Below are 13,213 nucleotides of genomic sequence, written 5' to 3' on the forward strand. Positions count from 1 at the left end.
CTTCTGGCTTTGGTTGGGAGAGCAGGCACCAGAGCTACGCATGCGCATGTGCCTGCTGGACTCAGGCGCGGCGCTCGTAGTGTGCGGGGCAGCGGAGGAGAGCGGAGCCTGTGGACTGGCAGACCCTCGCTCGCTCGCTCGCTCGCTGGAGACTATGCGCAGGCGCGGTGCACTGCGCGCCGGCACTAGGGTGTTTTTGCCGTTGGCTGTGGAGAAACAGCAGGCGGCGTGGACTGCCGTTGCTGAGCTGGTGTGGAATGTCTGTGGTCAGGTAGGTGTGGTCTCGTCGCTCTACGCGGCGTGCAAGACCGACTCCTGACCTCGTTCTTTCCCGAGGGGACGCCAGGGCCTTTTCTGCCTCCGCTCCGTCGGGTCTGCAGCGTTTGTGGCAGCGAGCGCGGTGGAGGCGCTGCCAATTCTGGTTATTTTTACTCCGAACTCTCCTAGCCTCCCTCACACATATTCTCGCGTTAGAGTGGAGGTTGAAGCGGATGATGAGGTTTTGGGGTTGAAGGGCGTCTGTGATGGGCATTGAGCCATGCTGGCCTTCGCCGGGTGCCCATCTCAGCTGCCACCCCCTGACCCCATGTGTGACCTGCCCCTCGGGCCGCGGGAACCCTGGCAGCCAGGACTGGACGCTCTGGGTGACAGAAATCTGAAATGCAAGAAAGACCCAGGGACCGAAGGCAGGGGCTGCACCATGAGTAGTGTGGAAAGGGGGTCTCAGGACTCCGTTGGAGTAGAATGTGAATTCAGTCTTGAAGGAGCTTAAGGCTATGGATACAGAATAGTGGGAGCAGATGGAACTTTCTAGATGCCCCACAGGATGGGACTGTATATAGTGTGCCCCCTCATCCTCTTCCTGTAGAGGCTTGTGCAGATTATTTTTCTGTCTTTTGAAAAAAGGAAACTCTGAAATTCCACTCGTCTATAATCTAGAGTTCCAAAGTTGTGTTTAAGGTGGTATCCTCTCTAGGAAATAACGTTTTTGCTCACCCATAATCTAATTTTGTTTCAGAGCTGTCTATTCTGGGTTCATGACTCAGGGCACATTACTTTAATCTTTTTGCTTATGTTTTCATTTGAGTTTATGTACTAGGTCGTGTGCCCTCTAGCTAAAAACGAGAATAGAGTAACCTTTGTATTCTGTTTACCTGTGTCAAAGCAAGAAAAATGATGACCAACTGTATTTTTCTATAAGTAATCACCAGAATGTATGTATGGTAGGTGAATTCACCAAGATTGAAAGAGAGAAATGTCACCAAAGGTCTATCATAGCAGAATTGCAAAGTCCTCGTTTGCAAAGGTTTTTTAATATTTCGGACTCATTCTAAGTTGTCTTTGTCATAATTTTTGTCGTGTACTTCCTGCTTCTTGTGGTCATAAGTTAACATTGATCCTAAAAATGTGGACAGTCAGAAGGAAAATAGGCTCTTCAGAAACTAATCTGCAATTTCATGAGCAATATCAATATTGTAAACTGGATTTTGACTTCCTTAAATAAAGCTGAATGGCTAGGAATCAGAAAATGAAAGATTCCTATGGTCTATCCTTTCCTTTATTTCCATAGAGCCAATAAACCACCAGTCTTCATTTTCCTAAAGAAAGATTTTCCTATCTCGCTTTTTCTGTTTCCAAGCACTAGCTTCATCTGAACAATTTCAGGAGTTTCTGTCAGTAGCTGTCATTTTCATTCCTTCCATTTCATTCTTTGCACTGCCCTTTTCTCCTTCTGATGATTGATGTTCCTGACTGAATCAACACCTTCACTCCTTAGCATAGCAGGCAGAGTCCTTTATACTATGAACCCTGCCTACCTTCCAGTTTCCTCTATCTAGAATGCCGTTTTTTTCAATAGTAGGAAAAATCCTATTTATCATGTGAAACCAAGCTTACTTCATCCTGCTATAGAATTAAACAAATTCCTCTGTGCTGCACTTACCACTTTTTTGGTAGTATAATTCTCCTTTGGTGTCAGACTTTGCCAGTTTATATATCTGTGTTCCCTACTATCTGCATGCTTGCTGAGATTAGGCATTATGTTGAGTACAGGTTTGTTGTATGGAATTGATAGATTGGTGACAGCTTTTATCACATAAACTAAGAGCAGCAGAAAAAGGAAAATTAGTACATTCAATCTTAAGCTTTTTTCCAAAGCCAGGGTGGTTATGGTTCAAAGCTGACTTCAATCTTAATATGATCCATTATTCTTGTCATGAATTACAAATGAGTTTTTTGCTTTACTTTTCCCTTTGAAATAAATCATAAAATATAGTTGGTGATATGGTTGGCTGTGTCCCCACCCAAATGTCATCTTGAATTGTAGCTCCCATAATTTCCACTTCTTGTGCGAGGGACCCCATGGGAGATAACTGAATGGTGGGGGCAGTTTCCCTCATACTGTTCTCGTGGGAGTGAATAAGTCTTGGGAGATCTGATGGTTTTATAAGGGGAAGCTCCTTTCACTTCGCTCTTATTCTCTCTTTCCTCTCCCTTGCTCTTCTGCCATGAGTGCGAGGCCTCCCCAGCCACATGGAACTGTGAGTGCATTAAACCTCTTTTTCTTTATAAATTACCCGGTTTCAGGTATGTCTTTATCAGCAGCATGAAGATGGACTGATACAGTTGGAAACTTCCCACCAGTAATGATATGCAAGAACTCAATATTTAGGAGCATATTTCAAATCTGTTTTCAGAATATGAGCCAACACACATTTGAAAGGTACATTTTAGAAAAAGTAACTTAGAGTACTAATTTTCTTGAGCACATTCATTTAGTAATGCCACAGTTTAGATGTTTTGACTATCTTAAGTAGAGTGAGTTCTTACTGTATATGCCCTGCCTTTTACACAGGAGTATACTTCCCAGCAAGGTGGTTATAGGAACTTCCTTCTCAGGACCACTCAAGTTGTACCTTTTCTCCTGCTTTCCCTCTCTTCTGGTCCTTGCAGGTCCCACAGTTGCCAGGAATTCCTTCTCACCCTGCTTCAGTACAGGGCCTGCAATTAAGGGAGGAGTGGAAAAGAACAACCTCCCTATCTTTTTCTCCCACCTTCATTTATAGCTGCTTTCTACCTCATTTTAACTGGAACCTCTGTTCTAGTTAGAATCATTGTTAGACTGTATATTGTTTTCAATACAACCTTTCTGAGGAAATATAGAAATGCTGCAGAGGCTCTTGAACTAGAGCTGAATCTGTGCCCACGTCCATGGTTATCACCTGTATGACACCTTCTTATCCTAAAACTCTTATGCAGCAGTCTATGGTCATACCACCCTGAACACATCCAATCTTGTCTAAAACTGTTATGCAATAAAGTGTTAACTCAGGAAGTCTGGGAGGTTCAAACCCTGTAGCTTCCAAAGAAGTTGGCTCTTGATCAGCTTTGGGAAGATGACCACTAACCTGTTGGAATGCCCTGCCTGATAAGAGTGTCTTTGTATACCTAGCTAGCTTATATCAACTGTGTGATTTATATAGTAAGGCCACGCTTGAGCCACACTCTATCAGTTTGATCTCTGGAGGTCAATTTTAAATAATTATTTAAAATTAATTAAATAATAATTACTCTATACCTATCTAGATACAAAGAAAGGTTTTTGGGGGTGAGGTAAGTAGGAATCACATAACCATAGCTTGCTGCCAACTGTGGGCTTTATAACAGAGTTCCTTGACACTTCGGTTCCAGAGCCCTTTTACACCTTTACATCTTTCTAATTAAAAAATCAGCAACATTGTTCTTGAGTCTATAGGAATGTACACTAATGGGAATGAGTATTTAAAGAGTGGATTGAAAAGATAACCACTAGGTCCCTCCCCCAACAAGTGGGAATTATGGGAGCTACAATTCAAGATGACATTTGGGTGGGACACAGCCAAACTATATCACCAACTACATTTTATGATTTATTTAAAAGGGAAAAAGGAAAAATCCACTTCAGCTTCAGGACATCTGGCTTAAAATGAACTTTCTTAATGAACCCATTTCGTAAAATGGTTTTATCCTGTTTTCTTAGGAACTTGGCAATAACTTAGAGGGTTTTAGAGTCTTAAAGGAAGGTCTGGGTGAACAAACTCTTTTTTTATGTTAATGAAGGAAAGTAGCATCCAAGCTAAATCAGCTGTAGGATTTGTTATGTTTCGTTATGCATTCATGGCACTTGCACCTTCAGAAGACGTAACTCATCAAAAATTCTACATAATATGCTGTCAACTCATTTGTAATATTGCACGTTTCCTACAGAAATAACCCATCTTTATGCAGAATGATAGAATTTTGAGGTAAGTTTATTAACCTCCCTTCAGGAATATGTTGTACTGTTGGGTTGCAGGTTAAGGGGAAGCCATAGAGTCCTTTTTACCAGTTTTACTTTTGATAGCCGTGCTTTTATATACAGCATACAATGATGTAGTGTAAATATACCTGACAGCAATACCTTAAGCATGCCCTTACAATGACCCTGCATGGCAGATGTACCTGAATGTGTGTTCTGAGCTAGGGAATCCAGGGCGTGGCCAATCTGGAGATTCGTTTATTATTTATGATAAACATCTGATGCCCGGCCTTTCCCGCGGAACTTGGGCAGCACAGGGGATTGAGGCCCTGAGTTTTGAGTTAGATGAAGGTTGCCAGGTAGAGGTCATTATGGGGAGATTGTTAAGTGAAAATGCTGTATAAACTGCATGTCTTTGCAGGCAGTTGTAGTTTTCATGCCCAGCCCCTGCCACTGGGCTGTGCAGTTATGTTGTCTAGTCTGCTGCCACTGGCCTCTCCCCTGTATGTAAGCCCCTGATAAAACCCATGTCTCATTTGCTGGCTCTGGGTTTCTTCTTTAGTTTCTTGAACCTGATGCCTTCTCTAGTGAGGTTAATGGGGCTTCTGCACAACATATGAACAGCCAAAGGTAAGTTTTATTAATTTTTAATTATATTTTTCTTTACTTATTGTGGACATTTTACTTTTCTCACTTTCTCTCTTCAAATCAAGTGTGAGCTTTTTAAATAGCAGCAGCTGTCTTTAGTTACATGTGAATCCCCAGCATTTAATGCATTGTCTGGTACACAAATATAAAGTGAATATTGAATGAGTAACAGCCTTAAAATACAAAGCCCTCTTATTAAACTGTTAAATTGTTTATAATTACTTTATAAATTATAATAATTTATAATTATAAATTTATCTTTACAGTTACTTTAAACATATAACAGTGGTAGGAAGTAAGAACACAGTGAGAAAGCAGTGGAAATCTGTGGGAACTGCTTTTTTCCAAAGTTGTGTTGAAAGCTTCAGAAACTACGGAATTAAAACCTATTACATCATTGTTTCTAAATAGCAGAGGTGGATAATAGGCAGATCCTTCATTAGCAGAGATGGATCTTGTAGCTTTGTTCTTTCCTCAGACATTTTGGTGGTTCTTAGGGTTACTGAGATTGATGATTCTTCTAGGTCTACCCACTTTCAGCAGATTTGTTAATTGCTTTGAACCTCACAATACCAGGAACAGAGTAATCTTGGGGAAATAAACACTAGATATTGTCAGATTAGTTCAAGATATAGTAGTGTTTGACTATCTGGCTCACATTTTAGGATACCTTTATGATGTTTTTATAAAAATTCAATAGGAAGATAAGACTGGTGACTTGAAAATGATTCAACTGCAAATAACATTGATGTTGAGTTTTTAAAAAGGGAGCCATTGTCTTATAAATTTTATATGGACCTCTATTTTGTAGGAGGAGTTGTTGAAATGGATGTGAGCGATACCTCATCAGAGGGTAAAATAGGAAGTTCGTTTTCACAGGCCCATGAATTTTTGGTGGCCAAGGGACAAACATTTATTAAATGTCCACTAAACTATAAATAACATGTTTTAGACCATCTCAGCAACTGGAAGTGAGATTTTTGCAGAGGTTATGAATGAGTCATGCTGGCAAAGCAAAGGTGAAACAGTTTGAGGCAATTTTTTTTTTTTTTTTTTAACAGAGTCTTGCTCTGTTGCCCAGGCTGGAGTGCAGTGGCGTGATCTTGGCTCACTGCAACCTCTGCCTGCTGGGTTCCAGCGATTTTCATGCCTCAGCCTCCCAAGTAGCTGGGGCTGCAGGCGTGCACTACCATTCCTGGCTAATTTTTGTATGTTTAGTAGAGATGGGGTTTCACCATGTTGCCCAGGCTGGTCTCAAACTCCTGGCCTCAAGCGATCCACCCATGTGGGCCTTCCACAGTGCCTGGATTACAGGCGTGAGCCACTGTGCCTGGCCATCCAAGGTATTTTTAAAGGTGAAATTCTTTTTGTAACTAGAGTTTCAGAAAGCTTAGCTATATGAATTGGTAAGGAAGGGAAAAGGTGGGCAAAAGTAGTTGGGGGTGGAGTTTTACTTGCCATTGCTGTGATTAAGAAAAGCTGGGCTTTGGCAGCTAGACTGTTAGAAATTTCTGTTACCAATTACAGAACCCTATTGCTAAGTTGATAGAATACTGTGAAGGAAACTAGAGGAGAAAGCCTTCTTCTAAAGATACTGGGGATGGCAGAGGTGGAATCTCAGATTTTCTAAGATGTCTGAGTGTCCTTTTGAGGATGTCATTCATTTTAGATATCAGGGTATTTAGACTCAGAGTTGTCACCTTGCTCTTTCTGCTTATTCCCGGATGAATACAGTTCCCCTTAAGGACTATTAACATGTTTGGAACAGGAATCTATATCAAAGTAAATGGAAAGCTCTCTTAGGAACAGCATGGGAAAATCTAGCTGAGGCTGAAATTGGAAGTAGGTGCTGGGTACTTCCTGCAGCCTATATGGTAGTCAGGAGACCTAAGAGGTAAGGCAAGAACCTCATGCAATGCCCAGGGCCCTAAGTGGCAGCACTGAAAGAACAGCCAGTAAGGTGAGGTGGGTCAAGTAGCCTTACCCTGAATTCAAAGCAGAATGACTATTCCAGCATGAAGCATTACTACCAATGTCATTGCTTCTCTGAGGATCAGAAGGGATGGAATGATGACAACTGAAACCGAACTTATTCAGTGACACTGCCTATGTGACTTAACCAGTCTAATATAATTGTGATTTAAATCAACTTTAACAACAAATCTTTAATAGGAGTGACACATGCCCCTTCAGGGTATATGTTTGTATGTGAGGAAAGTTGGCTTCATCTCCACTGGGGATGAGGATTGCTTTTTGGCTCATTTATTGCCCCCTATAATTAATGGCAGTGACACCAAAAACCCGGTTAGTCCGAACATGAGTACTTGTACCCAACAGAGCAATAAAAGTTTGAATCCCTTTCCTCTGCAAAGTTCCTCAGCATACTCAGTTTTTTCCTTAAAGCAGCTAAAGTTTAGGTAAAGAGAGAGGCAAAAGGTGGCACAAAGGGGCAGAGTCACTGAGTGCCAGGAAGCAAGATTTACTTTAAGATTCAGGCTGGGCATGGTGGCTCATACCTGTAGTTCCAGCACTTTGGGAGGCTGAGCCAGGCAGATTGCTTAAAACCAGGAGTTGGAGACCAGCCTGTGCAACATGGTGAAACCTCATCTCTACAAAAAATACTAAAATGAGCCGGCATGGTGGTGTGTGCCTGTGGTCCCAGCTAGGAGGATCTCTTAAGCCTGGAAGGCGGAGGTTGCTGTGAGCCAAGATCGTTCCACAGCACTTCAGCCTGAGTGACACAGCGAAACCATGTCTGAAAAAAAATAGAAGCAAGCAACTGCCTGCTCAGGCACACAAAATGAACTGCTTTACCTCTGCCCAAGCTGTATATCTTCATTGATAACACCACTTCTTTGAGCTTTGGGCACTTGGTGACATAGTAGCCACAACCACATTGCCTATCAGCTGGGGGTAAGTAGGGATTGCTGTCTCTTTGTCCTGATAACATTCCTTCCTCTTCCCACTCAAAGAAGCAGCAACCAAGTTGCCATTTAGGCAGCTTGTTTCAATCCTGCCTCTTACCACTCAGACAATAAAAATTTAACAAGTAGGATGCTGGTGGACTTTTACCCTTCACCTATCTACAACTTGGACAAAAGCATTTGCTTCTAGGTCTTGGGTAGTTTTGAGTATCCTAACTCGGCCCACAAGGACCTTTTGTTCTTTCTTTTCTAGAAAGCAACTGCATTCTATCTTAATCATCATCATTACCAAAACTGTCATGAACTATATAAGGTCTGAGATTTTACCCTGTGTACTTAGCTTACTCACAAGCTAATCAGTTAGAAGCTGTTACTCTTTCATGATTAGTGGCAGAAGATGTAAGACTCCTGGGTCAGAGACTAAGGACTTTATTACTCACAGCAAAGCAATAATCACAGCTTCATGTTGGCTTTTTCTATTTCCCATTCCTTTACTCCCACAGTGATGACACAGGGGGCCCATGATTGGTGCCTATATACTCAGGGAGTTGCACTGCAAAACAGAAACACTGTGTTTTTTGTTTGTTTGTTTGTTTGTTTTGCAAGATCCACTGTGTTTGTAGCAAACAGGAGCAAGCTTGCTTTCTGTCTGGAGGAAGACATGATTTCATTTCTGAAAATTGCTCACTGCACTTCATCTCTCAAGATTGCTTATTGAAACATCATCCTAAGAAATAACTTAGGTGTAAAGAGCAGTCAGGGTTTTATTATTGCCATACTAAGGGCAAAGGGATACTAAGGGCACATGGAAAATTGCTTCTCTCAGCAAGTATAATCTTTAATGGAGGGGAATTTGGCAATATCTAACAAAATTGCATATGCATTGGCCTTTTGACTCTGCTCCTGTTTCTAAGATTTTTAACCTGAAGATAAGTGTTAAGTAATACAGAAATATAAACACGCAATATTTTTTATTTCAGAATCATTTTAAAATGTTGGAAACTTAAATGTCCAGACATAGGAGAGTGATTGAATTAAATATTGTACATCCACACAATAGAGTACTATGCTGCCACAAAAAAGAATGAAGATTTCTATGAAGTGATACAGAGTGATTTTCAGGATATACTTTATGCAGGGGGAAAAAGTAAAGTGAAAAAAATTTATATAATGCTACCTTTGTATAAGAAGGAAGGGGGAGTTTAAATACATGAGCCTATTTTCTTTTGTTTTTGAAATAGGATCTCGCCTTGTTGCCAAGGCTGGAGTGCAGTGGCACAATCACAGCTTATTGCAGCCTTGACTTTCAGGCTCAATGATCGTCCCACTTTAGCCTCCCAAGTATCTGGGACTACAGGGATATACCACCGTGCCTACCTATTAAAAAAAAAAATTCTCGAGACAGAGGTCTTGCTGTGATTTCAGAGTTGGTCTCAAACTCTTAGGCTCAAGCAGTCCTCGTGCTTTGACCTCCCAAAGTGCTGTGATTACAGGTGTGAGTCACCACACGTGGCCTCCCAGGCCTATCTTTGCAAAGAAATAGAGGAAAGAAATCAAAATAAAATGTGATTGGTTACCTGCAAGAATTGGATAGGAATGGCATAGAGAAGATGGAAAGTAACCATGTTAATGTTTTGTGTACTTAAATATAATAAAAGTCAACAAAGATAAGGGACAAAAATAGCCCAGGGAACTTCTGAATGCACTATTTTGAGCACCAACCCATTCATGCGCAGGGGGAGACATTTCAGCTAAAATAACTTAATTGAAATTTGAACAACTTTTCATTGCAGGTAAGACAGAGTGAGTTTTTAGTTTTATTTCTGCCAAGTTAACTGTTTTCTTTAAAAAAAAAAAAAAATCAATTTAAAAAATCCAGAATCTGTACAGTATATTATGCACAATGTTGAGAACATAATCCAAAATTACTTGATAGACAAAACACAAGAAAGTGTGGCCCATTCTTAAGAAAAAAGACAGTCAATGGAGGAAAGTGAGAAGTCAAGAGCTGTGGTTTGAATGTGTTCCCCAAAAGTTCATGTGTTGAAAACATGATCCCCAATGTGACACTATTAAGAGATGGGGTCTTTAGGACATGATTCATGAGGCAGATCCCCCATGAATGGATTAATGCTATTATTGCAAGAGTGAGCTGTCACAGGAATGGGCTCCTACTGAAAGGATGTTTGGCCCACTATTCTTTGTCTCACATGTTTGCTTCCTCCTTCTACCATAGGATTACCCTCTCCAGATGTTGGTGCCTGGCTCTTGGACTTCCCAGCCTCCTAGAACTGTGAAAAAAAAAAAATTAAAGAAATTAACAGGAGGTGGCCAAGATGGTCAGCTAGAAGCAGCTAGTGTTTGTGGCTCTCACAGAAACGAATGGAAGGAGAAAGTAAATACAGCACCTTCAACTGAAACATGCAGGTACTTGCTTTGGGAATAATCAAGGAAACAACTCAACCCACAGAGAACAGAGAAAATCAAGGCAGGAAAATGGCCCATCTGGGAGCAACACAGAGCCAAGGGAACCTCCCCTGCCCAGGGAAGTGGTGAATGAGTGTGTCACCCCAGGAAGCCACACTTGTCTCATGGATCTTTGCAACCCTTGGGTTGGGAGATGCTGTCGTGAACCCGTTTCACCAGGGCCTTCAGTCTGACTGACACACAGAGCTACAGGGAGTCTGAGCAGAGCCCCCACAAAGGGATACATGGAGACTTGAGAGCGTTAGATACTAGATGGCTTTCTGGGCATCCCAGCAAAAGCAAATGCAACTCCAGCAAACTGGGAGGTGAGACACCCCAACCCATATATACTCCTAGGAAAAAGGCTGAATCCAGGGGGCTGAGCAGCAACAATCTACAGGCCCCACTTCCACGGCACCTCACGGGACAAGACCCACTGGCTTGGAATTCCAGCCAGCCACCGGTAGCCAAATTGGAGCTCCTGGGGGAGGGGGAAGGGCACCATCTTTGCTGTTTGGGCAACTTAACCATAGCAACCTTTGGGCTTTGGAAAGTCCAAGCCAACCAGGGGCGGAAGGGATTCCCCAGCGTAGCACAGCTGCTCTACAAAAACACGGCCAGACTTCTTTTTAAAGTGAGTCCCCGATCCTGTTTCTCCTTTCTGGGTGAGGCCTCCCAGCTGGAGTCTCCAGCCACCCCTGCCAGTGTTCTTGGGCCAACAGAGTTTTGAAACCTCCCTGGGACTAAGCTTCCAGAAGGAAGGACGAGCTGCCATCTTTGCTGTTTGGGTGACTTAGCCATTCCAGCCTTCATGCCAACCAGAGGGTAGAAGTGGTACCTAAGTGCAGCACAGCTGCTCTATGAAAATGTGGCCAGACGGCTTCTTTAAGTAGGTCTCTGATTCTGTTCTTCCTCATTGGGCAGGACCACCCAACTGGAGCCTCCAGCCACCCCTGCTGGCATTCTCTGGCCATTAGCACCTGCAGGGAGACAGGAACCCCTGTATCCACCAGCACTCTGCTGCAGCTGCCACACCATAGCACTCGCCAGCACAGTGGACCCTAAACCATGAGGAGCCACAGGACAATGGCAGGGCTTGATGCAAGTCTCCCAGAGTTAGAGAACGCAGTCCAGGAGTTGGAATCTGAGCTTTGGCCCCCTAAAATCTCTCAAAAAATGAAGCCAGTTGACAGAATTCATCTTATACCACAATCAAACCCTCAAGGTCATCAAATAGGATAAAACAAACAAAAAACCCAAAGGTCAGCAGCCTCAAAGATTGAAGGTAGAAGCCCACAAAGATGAGAAAGAATCAGCACAAGAATGACAAAAACTCAAAAAGCCAGAGTGCCTTCTTTCCCCCAAAGGACTGCATCACCTCCAGCAAAGGTTCAGAACTGGGCTGAGGCTGAGATGGCTGAAATGACAGAAGTAGAATTCAGAGTATGGATAGGTACAAAGTTCATTGAACTACAGGTGTATGTTGTAACCCAATACAAGGAAGCTAAAAATCATAAAACATAGCAGGAGCTGACAGACAAAATAGTCAATATAAAGAAGAACATGACTTAGCTGATAGAGCTGAAAAATACATTACAAGAATTTCATAATGCAGTCACAAATATTAATAGTAGAAGAAACCAAGCAGAGGAAAGAATCTCAGAGCTTGGAGACTAGCTTTCTGACATAAGGCAGACAAGAATAGAGAAAAAAGAATAAAAAGGAACTGAAAAAACCTTCAAAAAATACGGGATTATGGAAAGAGACCAAATCTATAACTGATTGGTGCACCTGAAAGAGATGAGAATAAAACCAACTTGGAAAACATATTTCAGGATGGCATTCATGAGGACTTCCTTAACCTAGCTAGAGAGGCCAACATTCAAATTCAGGAAATGCAGAGAACCCCCAGTAAAATACTTCACAAGATCATCCCCAGGACATATAATCCTCAGATTCTCCAAGGTCAAGATGAAAGAAAAAATGTTAAAAGCAGAGAGAAAGGCAAGGTCACATACAAAGGGAAGCCCATCTTATTAATGCTGGACTTCTCAGCTGAAATCCTACAACCCAGAAGAGATTGGGGGACAATATTCAAAATTCTTAAAAGAAATGCCAACCCAGAATTTCATATCTGGCCAAACTAAGTTTCATAAGCGAAGGAGAAATAAGATCCTTTTCAGACAAGTAAATGCTGAGGGAATTTGTTACCACCAGACCTGCCTTACAAGAGCTCCTAAAGGAAGCACTAAATATTGAAAGGAAAGACCATTTACCAGCCACTACAAAAACACACTGAAGTACACAGACCAGTGACACTATAAAGGAACCACATGTAAAAAGTCTGCAAAATATCCAGCTAACATCGTGAGGACAAGATGAAATCCACACATTATCAACACTAACCTTAAATGTAAATTGACTAAGTGCCCCCAATTAAGGTGGCAAGCTGGATAAAGAACCAAGACCTGTTGGTATGCTGACTTCAAGATACCCATCTCACATGCGGTGACACACACAGGCTCAAAATAAAGGGATGAAGAAAAATCTACCAGGTAAATGCAAAACAGAAAAAGGCAGGGGTTTCAATCCTAGTTTCTGACAAAACAGACTTTAAACCAACAAAGATAAAAAAAAAGACAAGGGCATTACATAATGTTAAAGGGTTCAGTAAAACAAGATCTAACTATCTGAAATACATATGCACCCAACACATAAGCACCCAGTTTCATAAACCAAGTTCTTGGAGACATTCAAAGAGACTTAGACCCCACACAGTAATAGTGGGAGATTTTAACACCTCACTGACAATATTAGATCATCGAGACAGAAAATTAACAAAGATATTCAGGACCTCAACTCAGCACTAGATCAAGTGCACCTGATGGATATCTACAGA

At 41.9% G+C, this 13,213-nt stretch overlaps 1 protein-coding gene across 4 annotated transcripts; it reads left to right on the top strand.

Moving 5' to 3' along the window:
• The first annotated feature begins 15 nt into the window (after window positions 1–15).
• On the top strand, window positions 16–12,847 carry LOC123566872 (uncharacterized). Of its 4 annotated transcripts, none has more exons than XR_012418254.1 (4): window positions 16–271; window positions 4,839–4,906; window positions 10,085–10,640; window positions 11,239–12,847. XR_012418254.1 is itself a non-coding variant. In XM_045361712.3 (3 exons), the coding sequence occupies exons 1-3, from the start codon at window positions 41–43 to the stop codon at window positions 10,143–10,145; spliced, it is 360 nt and encodes a 119-aa protein (XP_045217647.2). In that variant the 5' UTR covers window positions 16–40; the 3' UTR covers window positions 10,146–12,847. The 4 variants fall into 4 exon arrangements, 2 of the variants coding, with proteins under 2 accessions (XP_045217647.2, XP_073859120.1); XR_012418253.1 differs by having other exon boundaries at window positions 10,085–10,275; XM_045361712.3 differs by having other exon boundaries at window positions 10,085–12,847.
• Window positions 12,848–13,213: the final 366 nt, after the last annotated feature.

The sequence above is a fragment of the Macaca fascicularis genome, chromosome 9, assembly GCF_037993035.2.
Source record: "Macaca fascicularis isolate 582-1 chromosome 9, T2T-MFA8v1.1".
NCBI classification, from domain to species: Eukaryota; Metazoa; Chordata; class Mammalia; order Primates; family Cercopithecidae; genus Macaca; species Macaca fascicularis.

What these genes read in the sequence shown, in the direction of transcription:
- LOC123566872 (XM_074003019.1), top strand. Translation starts at nt 41, where the DNA reads ATGCGCATGTGCCTGCTGGACTCAGGCGCGGCGCTCGTAGTGTGCGGG. An exon ending in TGTGGAATGTCTGTGGTCAG is followed by an intron (nt 272 to 10,084) that starts GTAGGTGTGGTC and finishes CTTCTACCATAG; the next exon opens with GATTACCCTCTCCAGATGTT. An exon ending in CCTTCAACTGAAACATGCAG is followed by an intron (nt 10,276 to 11,238) that starts GTACTTGCTTTG and finishes CTCATTGGGCAG; the next exon opens with GACCACCCAACTGGAGCCTC.